The 11,762-nt window shown below is 49.0% G+C and overlaps 1 protein-coding gene across 1 annotated transcript; it reads left to right on the top strand.

Annotated features, from left to right (window-relative positions):
• The first annotated feature begins 231 nt into the window (after positions 1-231).
• LOC142585559 (uncharacterized) lies at positions 232-6,981 on the top strand. Its single transcript, XM_075696400.1, has 3 exons — positions 232-676; positions 4,407-4,588; positions 5,979-6,981. Exons 1-3 carry the CDS (start codon positions 380-382, stop codon positions 6,730-6,732), a joined length of 1,233 nt encoding a protein of 410 aa, XP_075552515.1. The 5' UTR covers positions 232-379; the 3' UTR covers positions 6,733-6,981.
• The last annotated feature ends 4,781 nt before the right edge of the window (positions 6,982-11,762 follow it).

Below are 11,762 nucleotides of genomic sequence, written 5' to 3'. Positions count from 1 at the left end.
CTAACACTGCTGTTGCCAGCCGCAAAGCCTCGCAAGCAGAAACGAATAGGTGTTCTTGCCGTCTGTGCGCCTGCTCCTGAAGCGTAGCAGACGACACACGCGACCTTCGCGTTTGGTGACACCACTCGCAGCGCTGTCGCGCCGTCGTGGCCGACGCGAGGAGCCCTTCGCTCGTCTTATCAGAGAATATCATGGAGGAACGAAACACTCTTTTCGCCAGGCATAGATTGCTTATCTTCATGCGGAGGGCGGACATCACGTGCGTACTCGCAACCGACGAGCGCGTTTGGTTCGTCGACGTGGTGTCTCGCCGGAGGCTTAGCCAACGTTATTCGGCGCCTCACTTTGTTCGACTGAACCGACGACGGAACGAGGAGCGATGCGCGGCTCCATGGCTTCCAGCAAAGGCGCCGCCGCGGCCTTTGGAGACATCGTCGAAGTGGTGCAGGGCGACCGCATCAGACCGAAAGCCATCTACCGCCACCGACGGTTCCGGCTTTTGACTGTGGACTCCACGCGTTATCGGTGGCGCTGTACTGTGTCTAGCTGCTCGTCGCGACTCATGACCGACAAGTTCGGTGAGAAGCACGTGCTGTACAGCTTCAAGGATCACGATGAGGATGAACACCGTGCTGCCGAAGGAAGGAGACACTCCCATAAAACCTTCAAAAGTGAGGTAAGTGGGCAGGTTGAAGATCGGTCCATATAAACTAACATGTTAAAGCCAAATAACTGTGAATGCTGGATATTTTTCGGCCATTGCGTAAAAAGCTGTCGAGTTCTAGGACGACGCGATCAAAACGTGAATATTTTTTTTTTATACTGAATCGCTAAACGTTACCCTGCCGTTACCCTGCCTCTAAGCCAAACGAAACTATGTAGGACACTGCAGCATTTATGGTTGACGTCAGAGCTTCTCATTGCGGCATAGAATATGTGGGTGGCATACCTGACGACTAAGAATTCTATATCTACACGTGGCTCTGTCATCTGTGTTCGAAACAAGTACAGCGTTTCAGTGAAAAGAATATGCAGTGCTTCAATTAGCAAAAACTTCGTCGTTCTTCATTCGAACAAAAGCGTTGGTTTCGTTTACTCGTACTAAGTTTCTCGAAGCAAATTTTTTGCTGCATGTTCAACATTTTGCATTCGATTTCTACCGTTAAACTTCTTAAAAGAATGTCACACAGAAGCAAGAACCATTGCTCAGAATACCTAAAATGCTGTTATTGCCCAATCTATATTTGGCGACACTCATCATAGCAAGTGTTGAGACTTATTTACGCGCTCTAGATAGTACATGATAAGACTGATCAGTTGTAAACATAAAGCACTCAATGTTGCGAATGTGCCACGCAGTACAAGTGAACCACACAGAACTATAAAGAAGGATAAGGTTCTTCAGCAAACCGCGGCAAATTGCAGGAAAATCCGCGTATCCTAATCATTACCAGTCTGTTTGAACGACTGCTAACAATTTTTGGGTTTACTGCTTGTCCTCTTGAGACTCATCTTTAGGATCGCAAAACTCACATCTGACATGTGTCACCTTGAAGTCACCTTTGGCACCTGCCGTGGTTGCTCAGTGGCTATGGTGTTGGGCTGCTGAGCACGAGGTCGCGGGATCGAATCCCGGCGACGGCGGCCGCATTTCGATGGGGGCGAAATGCGAAAACACCCGTGTGCTTAGATTTAGGTGCACCAGGTGGTCGAAATTTCCGGAGTCCTCCACTATGGCGTGCCTCATAATCAGAAAGTGGTTTTGGCACGTAGAACCCTATAATTTTTTTAAGTCACCTTTGGCCACATGATCGGAAGCCAGTCTCCGAAAGCAGCATCAGACTTCGCACTTGTGATGGGGGAGGGGGGCGGGGTGATACCCAGAGTCGACGTTATTCGGGTCTTGGGCATGTTTGTCGAATTCAACGGCGGGAACCAAACTGCTCTCCGCAAGATGATCGCAAAGACGGACAACGCTTTCCGCCTCGTTCGCAGAATCGCAAACCGGCATCGAGGCAAGAAGGAAAGCAATCTTCTCAGGCTGATCAATGCTTTCGTACTTTGCCACCTCACGTACACGATTTCTATGCACAACTGGCTGAGAGCGGAGCGAGACAAGCTCAACGTTCTCATCCGCAAAGTAGTCAAGAGGGCTCTTGGGCTACCCATCAGGACCCATACCGAGGATCTCTTGAAGCTGGGGGTACATAACACCGTCAAGAAGATCGCCGAACCCCAAGAACGCGCGCAACTTACTCGCCTGACCACCACAGCGGCAGGTAAACGCATCCTCGAACAGCTGGGTTACCACCCTGCGGGATTCCCGATGGTCAGTACCCGATCTCTAGGTGCACTCGAGACAAGTTCGTAGTGGCCCCTGTGCCTCGAAACGTCCATCCCGTCCACAACGAGGGCAGACGCAAGGCCAGAGCAGCAGCCATCCTCAAATAGATCAAGCAACATGACATTAGCGCAAGCTTCGTCGACGCCGCGGAGTACAGCGACGGAAAGACCTTTGCCGTCGTTGTGGTCGACTCGAGCGGCAAGATTTCCAATAGCGCCTCGATTCGCACTTCAGACCCCGGAGTCGTCAAGCAAGTCGCCATCGCCCTCGCCCTGCTAGACGGTCGTGGGTCCGAAATCTATAGTGATTCCAAAACGGCAATTAGGGCTTTTCAGAAGGGTTGCATCGCCAAGGAAGCTGTTCGTCTTCTTAGCGGCTCGAGTCCATATGCTCTAACAAACCATTCAATTCACTCTTTTTCCGCTCACGTAGTATCGGTGGAATGTGCCCCCCCCCCCCCCGAATCTCAATGAGTCTGCTCACGACGCTGCGCGTGACCTCACCGACCGCGCTTCCTCTCTAAGGAGCACTGACTCCCCTCCTCCCTACGGCCACAGGGACGCTCCCGCTACTCACAACGAGATTATTAAATATTTCTACATGCGCAGAAGGGTCTTTCCACCCCCTCAACGCAACTTGAATAGGGCGCAAGCCGGTTCGCTTCGGCTTTTACAGACCAGCACATATCCGTGTCTGTCCGCTCCCCACGAGGCTTACCCCGACATGTATCGCGACGACGCCTGCCCGTCCTGCGGGCAGACCTCCACTCTAGCTCACATGCTCTGGGAGTGCGGGTCGACATACCCCAAGTTCATCAAGGAGGAGTGGGACTAGCTTCTGCGTAGCCCCGCTCTAGAAAAGCAAATCCTGGCCCTCCGGCGTGCCCGCGACCGCGCCGGTGGGCTAGACCTGCCGGTCCCGACGTGAGACTAGCCGGGCGTGCGACGACTTCGAGTTCTCGCCGGACCTGCAATAAAGTTTCTTCACTCACTCACTCACTCACTCACTCACTCACTCACTCACTCACTCACTCACTCACTCACTCACTCACTCACATTGCTGCAGGTCTTGTAATTCTTTGTTGTTGCGCGTTTGCTTTCGTTCACCCAATGTCCTTTAAGATGAAGCTTAACTCGGGTGCTCCTATCTAAATACATGCAAAAGGATAATTCGTCTGTCTCGGCAACCACTGCAGCAAACTTAACGAGGTCTGTTACATTTAAAAGAAAAACCTAACATCTAGGGACAGTTGGTTTCGAATTTCGCATTTAGGTCGTTCAATTTTATTAAATATTGGCCGAAATCTGAAATTTTATGAGAACTAAACTATCAAGTTTACAACTCTGTAACTCAGCAAGGAAATATGATATCACAATTTTGTGAATTGCACCTGATAGTACATCTAAAGCGGACAAAATTGGTATGCTACACATAAATCTAGAAAAAATCAGTAATATGGAAATACAGCTTCTGCAGAACCCCTGTACAGAACGTAACAAATTCACGTAATATATAAAGTGACACATACAATTTCTCCGCGTTGCGTGATCTAATGGATGCTATTTACAGAACCGTGAGATTTGTTCTTGGTGCACAGGTATTTGTAAACTTCGTGCTTCTGTTCTTTTTTTCAGATTTTCGAATTTTTGGAGATCTTTTTAACGAAATTCAGGCCCTAAATTGATATTCCGCTTCCAACAATCACTAGAATTTAACTTTCTCTTTCAAATGCAACAAATTTCATTAAAGTGGGTCCAGGGGTTATCTCAGAAACACGTCCTTTTAAACAATGATTGTTGTTGTTGTTGTTGTTGTTGTTGTTGTTGTTGTTGTTGTTGTTGTTGTTGTGGTGGTGGTGGTGGTGGTGGTGGTGGTGGTGGTGGTGGTGGTGGTGGTGGTGTGTGTGTGTGTGTGTGTGTGTGTGTGCGTGTGCGTGTGCGTGTGTGTGTGTGTGTGTGTGTGTGTGTGTGTGTGCTTACATGCGCGCGCTATCCTTCACCCGATGCATATTCTTGTCGTGTATACCGTGCGCAGTGGCGAGCTAGATCGCGTGTCCGTGCAGGTAATGAAAAAGGTCGGCGAATTCCTCTACGTGCCGGAGAGGACAGTCGGAGACATCAAGTGCTGGCGCTGCCGGTACCGCAGCTGCCCCGGACGGTGCCGCACCAGCCTCGACGGCGAACAGCTGCTGCACGGGCCAACGGCACACATGTGCCAGTCACTCTCCCGGGAAGAGCTAGCCAGGTGCGTTGCTCCCGTCCTCTGTATAAGGGCAAACGTTGAGCGACGCTAGGAATTTGCCTGAATGGTGGAAGTTTATGCACACACATGATAAGAGTACAGTTCGTTCGTCTAATCTAAACGAGAATGAATAAGTTTTAAAACGCCTGATGCCAAAACACTTCCAGAAGGCAGCGGTGGATGAGGAACCTAGTCAGGGAGTGCGCGAGGCATGAGGTAAAGAAAGAAGAAAAAAAAAGGAGCTAGCAATCCAAAGGCTTTTAAGGAATCGGCAAGCTTGCGACAAGCTTCCTTCTACAAGCTTCCACATTTGTAACAGCAAAAATGTATGTCTCGATCGCTCGCTTACAAGTGCAGCTGACATCAGCAGTTGTACTGTTACCTCAAACTTCTTCAGGCGTGCAAGGGCCCGGATAACATATTCTGTGATGCGTTTCCCCTACGACTCTCATATAACGCATCGCCAATGGCCGTCAAAGAATGATTTAGTGTTGCGTATGGGATCCAAGAGCCGGTTTGGTTGATATCAACAATTTGCGTGTCCTGAACAATCTAAATGTTACAGCAACAAGCGAAACAAAATTGTGTCTACACCAGCGACATCCCTGTCTTTCGTTTATCCACCGCAGTGGGACTGCTTATAATTCAAAGGGGTTTTATAATGATTGCCAGCTTCATCTTGGGTGTACCCGTAGCGAAAGGTAAAATGCAATGGCTTCTGAAGACGATGAGCAAAACGACAACAATGTGAAAGCAGGAGCCAACGTTTCGACAAGTGTACTTGTTTTTCTCATCATCTTAAATATCCATCTCCCGCCTTCCCCGCGTTTTCAATGGCTTCTGAAGCCAGACGTAAACTTGGGAGCCTTCTGAGAGAAAGCTTCTATCATTGCACTGAAATGGTAAGCACTAACCGTAATGATGCATTTTAGTAAAGGTAGCCTGTTAGAGGGACGCAGTATTCTTGACTATGCAGAAGGCAATATGGAATCCTGTAGTTGCACTGATTGTGAGGGCTTCAATTAAGAGAACGCCGTGTATGTGTATGAAACGAAGTAATTGTTATAGATTCGCACGACCAGCTATTATGGTGAGCTGAGGAGTTTGGACACACACGATACGCTGTACACAGGTTGACCGTTTAAAACAGACTGAGTAGCCAGAAACAAACCAAGGCCTGACCTATATAACGTTTAGCTACAAAACGACGCTGGCAGTAAGCTGAAATTAAGTTATACCTATGCAACAGTAATGAGCAGTAAACGAATCACTTCAAAGATTTCGTGTTTCGCATTCGTCTCTCTGATGGCCTGTCAGATGTCGCGAGCGTCATCGAGTTGCTGAGGGCTCCATGCCACTCGGACGCGAGGGGTAACATATCTTTCTTTTGCAGGCCGCCGCACGACCAACCTCTCTCGAGTCAACACACGCCTACAGATCTAAGCCAGGGTGTGAAAGGGACCAGCACAGGTGCTAGTGAACACCAACAGGAGCAGCACGGAGACAATGCAGCCGAGCATGCAGAATATTTGTCATTGCATAGCCCCGATGTTATCTTGTGTGAAGAGTATTCGCCTCGCCCTCGAGCATCGTCGCCAGCCGTTAATGTGAGTGCCACTAAATCGGATGGGGACAGCAGATCAGCCCACGAGACCACCTCGAGGACCGCAGAAGTAGCTGGAGTACCAGAGGAGGACGCAGGCCCATCACATTGTGTGCCGAGCCTATTCGGCAGTCAGAAACCGACCAGCGGACCAGGAAAACCTAGTGCGGCAGCCACGTGTGTCGAGGAAGCCGACATGGTTGAGTCACTTCACGATGACAGCGACAATGACGCATCGGACGAGGACGAAGGACGCCCGAGAAGAGGTGACGACGAATACAGCGAGGTCGAGGGGCATTTGCGTTCACGCTTGAGATGCGGTGGTCAGACCATCGGGAGTCCCGCGAAATCCGTGCAAGCTCTGCAAATTATGTCCACCTCGTGCGCATGCGCCGAGCAGAAGCTCCGAGTAGCTATTTATGAGCAGCTTTCCACCGTGCTAAGAATGGAGGCAAAGTTGCTGAGGGAACAGATGCGCAACGAGGTCCGCAAAGGCAGGCTGCTCGAAAACCAGATGAAGAAAGGGCCCTCTGCGGCAGAGTGATTGTGCACCTGGCGGTTGGGCCGCCGCTCCAGCAACTGACACAAAGGCGTGAGTGAAAGACAGTAAGGCGCAACACAGCAGCTCGGTGACCACTCAATGAGATGCATCTGGGAAGAGTTGGCAGCTCTCGTTACCGCTCTTCGCGTCTGACTGCCACGTGTGTGCGACCATGGCTCTAAGCAGGGTGACAAAAAAAAACGTTGAATAATAAAGTGGGGAGAATGTATGGTAAGACTTCGTGGTCGCGAATTCTTCGTATAATGCTTAGAAAAATTCACGCAACAATAAGTCTGTGCGTCACGGACACCGTTCTTTTTTTTTTTTTTTTTGCAGGCCTATAAATTGCACACAATCGCAAGACATTTCTCGTTCAGCACGTGCCCCAGAAGGATCCTCGGAAAGCTAGCCACGATGGTGAGATGCGACCCGCCGTGGTTCCTCAGTGGCTATGTCTTTAGGCTGCTGAGTACGAGGTCGCGGGATCGAATCCCGGCCACAGCGGCTGCATTTCGATGATGGCGAAATGCGAAAACACCCGGTACTTAGATTCAGGTGCACGTTAAAGAACCCCAGGTGGTCGAAATTTCCGGAGTCCTCCCTACGGTGTGCCTCATAATCAGAAAGATGCTTTGGCACGTAAAACCCCATAACTTCTTAATTGTGAGATGCGGAATCGCATTGTCCTGTGAATAATATGCAGTTTTCCCCGCCAAGAGAGACAGAGATAAACGGGGTGGGAAAGGCAGGGAGGTTAACTGCAACAGATCCTGGTTTGTTGCCCTGCACTTGGGATAGAGTAAGGGGAAATAAAAGACAGAAAAGAAAAAGCGGAGACAAAAAAGCAAATGCGCGAAAAATAAATAGGGGAGTATGGGAAAAACCGTGAGAACGATAGTCTCTTTAATAGGCCACTCGAACGCCAAAATTTCAAGAGTGCCTTGGCCTACTCATGGTGTGACGACTGCATAGGCTGGCGTTCCTGCACAGATCTGCTACGAAAGCGGCCGGTCATCAAGACGGGCCAGCGTGGTCGCGAGTGATTGCCAGTCTGCGCTGTATGGGGGACAAAGGCAAAGATTGTTCAATCGCTGCCTCGCTGCCGCAGTGGTCACACGCAGCACTATCTTCCCTTTTGAAGCAGAAAGCAAAGAACTTTATTGTAAAAGCGACGCCAAGCCACAGTCAAAATATTTAAAGACCCTAGCCGGTGGTGAAAAAGAACTACATGCTTTTACGCTCTCTTTTACTTGGCCTTATGTTTGTCCGAAAACAAGAGAAATAAATTCCGACGTGCGAGTGCATTAGCTGTTCTGGTGTTCTGCATTTCCCGCTGGGCTCTTCCCTCACACGCGGGCGTGCCTTACACAAGCAAATACGGTATCTTGCTTTCCCCTCTGATCTGGCTGTTCATATTTCGGGATGGGCGATTGAGAATTGTTCATTCCGCGCAGCTCTATTCTTGGCCAATCCTCCAGAAGGGTATGCGACATTTCCACATAGTGACAATTAACCTACTCGATCCTCGGAGACCTGAACTCAACTTTTTACGCGTGATGACTTAGAATACCAGCTGTCAGCGCTTGCTGAGCGATTATTTTGTTACTATATGGCAAAATTCTCTTTCACGATGTTGGAATTGAGGTGACTAGCGCCAGGGCAACTCTAGCACCGTATGCTACTGAAAATTTTTGCAAGAACCCTGAATAGTACTTGACGAAGTAATTGCTGAATGTTAATCTGTTTGAAGCTTTGCCTACACCAGAAGCCATATCTTTCACAACGTTGCGCTTTAAGTATATTGTGAGCATTATATTACCCCTTCTTCTTCTTCTTCTTCTTCTGTATATATTCATCATCATGGCCATTGTCATCAGCTTCAGCGCACGACCTGTTGAATAAACCGTTGAGGCTTAACAGCTGTCTCGCAAGTGGTGGAGGCTGCTCTCGATCCCTTGGTTCTCTACGCCTTCGAGTTTCCCTAGAGCTTCGACCACCACAGATTCCAAACAAAGGTGTCTTCAGCAATACCAATGGTAGCTACAGTGCTTGAATGCTAATCGCGTTAATGTCATAATTCATCGTCGGATAGGTTCTGAGATGAGTCGAGGTGTTCCTGTGTTTTTGGTGACGTACGAAGTACTGATATCGGAGGGATCGGAGGAAGGAACAACCGATCTTTTGATTTAGGAATAATTATTGCATGCTTCCAATCCAATTGAATTTCCGGGTGAGAAATTTCTCATATATGAAGCAGAGCGCATCGCTCGGCATACCTCACAAGAAAGGCGTTAGGTATTGCATGAGCACCGGCATGGTGACTTTTTTTTCTTTATGTTCAGGTCAAGAAGCGGGGACAGCACACCTGCTTTATTTTCGTGACATTAGAATGTCACTGTGGGATAGAATATTATCGAAGGTAACTGTGCTTGCTATGTTGCGGTCGTCGTTCGCTTTTGTGTTGTCTTCTTACTTTTTTTTATCTTCGTCCAAGATGCATGTAAATTCATAATAATAATAATGATTATGATGATGATGAGCCTGGTTACGCCCACGGCAGGGCAAAGGCCTCTCCCATACTTCTCCAACTACCCTGGCCATGTGCTAATTGTGGTCATGTTGTCCCTGCAAACTTCTTAATCTCATCCGCCCACCTAACTTTCTGCCGTCCCCTGCTGCTCTTCCCTTCCCTTGGAAAACAGTCCGTAACCCTTAATGACCATCGGTTATCTTCCCTCCTGATTAGATGTCCTGCCCATGTACATTTCTTTTTCTTGATTTCAACTAAGATGTCATTCTCTCGCGTTTCTACCCAATCTGCTCTTTTCTTATCCCTTAACGCTACACCCATCATTCTTCTTTCCATAGCTCGTTGCGTCGTCCTCAATTTAAGTATAGAACCCTTTTCGTAAGCCTCCAGGTTTCTGCCGCGTACGTGAGCACTGGTAAGACACAGCTGTTATTCACTTTTCTCTTGAGGGATAGTGGCAACCTGCTGTTCATGATTTGAGAATGCCTGCCAAACGCGCCCCAGCCCATTCTTATTCTTCTGGTTATTTCAGTCTCGTGATCCGGATCCGTGGTCACTACCTGCCCTAAGTAGATGTATTCCCTTACCACTTCCAGTGCCTCGCTACCTATCGTAAACTGCTGTTCTCTTCCGAGACTGTTAAACATTATTTTAGTTTTCTGCAGATTAATTTTCAGACCCACCCATCTGCTTTGCCTCTCCAGGTCAGTGAGCATGCATTGCAATTGGTCTCCTGAGTTACTAAGCAAGGCAATATCATCAGCGAATCGCAAGTTGCGAAGGTATTCTCCATCAACTTTTATCCCCAATTCCTCCCACTCCAGGTCTCTGAATACCTCCTGTAAACATGCTGTGAATAGCATTGGAGAGATCGTATCTCCCTGTCTGACGCCTTTCTTTATTGGGATTTTGTTGCTTTCTTTGTGGAGGACTACGGTGGCTGTGGAGCCGCTATAGATATCTTCCAGTATTTTTACATATGGCTCATCTACACCCTGATTCCGTAATGCCTCCATGACTGCTGAGGTTTCGACTGAGTCAAACGCTTTCTCGTAATCAATGAAAGCTATATATAAGGGTTGGTTATATTCTGCACATTTCTCTATCACCTGTTTGATAGTGTGAATATGGTCTATTGTTGAGTAGCCTTTACGGAATCCTGCCTGGTCCTTTGGTTGACAGAAGTCTAAGGTGTTCCTGATTCTTTTTGCGATTACCTTAGTAAATACTTTGTAGGCAACGGACAGTAAGCTGATTGGTTCATAATTTTTCAAGTCTTTGGCTTGATTGTTGTGTTCATATAGGAGGTTGTGGCCAAGTACTGCACCAGGGTGGCCAATCCTGCTCTGGTGAGGGAGTGCGTTACCGGTTCTGGTCACCGGGATCAGGCCACACTCCAGGCCTCTTTGTGCAATTTTATCAACACGCGGATTTTTTTTTATCCGGTGGAAAATTGCCGGCACCGGGATTCGAACCACGAACCTCTTGCCCGCGAGGCGGGTGTTCTACCTCTACGCCACCGCTGCACCGCTGCTGGGCGGATGAGATTAAGAAGTTTGCAGGGACGGCATGGCCACAATTAGTGGGCTTCTTCGATTTTACACTTCTGGCTACCCGCGGGCTGCCAGAGCCAGCCAGAGCGCCTTCGTTTTTCTCGGGTTGCTCCGCCCACCGCGCGACGCACTTCCGCCGGGCGTTCGTTTTGCTCGGGCTGGACGGTTCTGGCTACCCGCGGGCTGCCAGAACCTGCCAGGACGATTTTGGTCTGGCTGCTCTCTGGAAGTTCTCTGGCTAGCAGACGACTAAAAGAGGCGATGGGCGCTCGCCGCCATCTTTGCTGGGACTTCACGGATTGCAACGCGGGCGCTTGAGGACTTACATTTACCTCGCTCAGCCAACTGTCTACGGTCATCTTCCGATTTCCTTACTTCTAGCGTTATCTTTTTAGGTGCTAACGCTCCGTTGCGCATCGCGAAGCGGTGTGATACGAGCCGTGGTGAACCGCTTGAAGCTTTTGTGTGTGTGTCCCCTGATTGCTTCTTCGCGGCGGTGAACAGAGCGCCGCGCTCTCATGCGTGCATGTTAACTGCATCGTGTTCCACGAAAGTTGTAGACGCTCATCCACACATTGCTGTACATTTTGGGTTCGTCTTTCACTGGTGGCGTTCCTTCTCACATATCTCGCGTATGTATATATCTCTCCTTTCTCTGCAATTAGCGAAAGCTTTGCAGCTAGCCCATGTTCGCTCCGTCTGTCCGTCGTATGCTTAGGTGGCAGCTCGAAACCGATGTGTTCGAACTTCAGGCCGTTGATATAAGAATACACTGATTGCACTCGGTACATTAGACACACACGTACGTACATTGGCTTATTGCTCTCATGATTGCGACCAATGTTTTTCGTGTGAAACGTTTCGCTGGTCACAGGCGACGTGCATTTTCATGCGCCAGCCGCGTCCCCAGCTCCTTGGGGTCAAAATGAGAAGCACCACCAGCCACAACA

This window comes from Dermacentor variabilis, chromosome 6 (genome assembly GCF_050947875.1).
Source record: "Dermacentor variabilis isolate Ectoservices chromosome 6, ASM5094787v1, whole genome shotgun sequence".
NCBI classification, from domain to species: Eukaryota; Metazoa; Arthropoda; class Arachnida; order Ixodida; family Ixodidae; genus Dermacentor; species Dermacentor variabilis.
The sequence above is the reverse complement of the archived record's forward strand: the minus strand, read 5'-3'. Positions and strand labels throughout refer to the sequence as shown.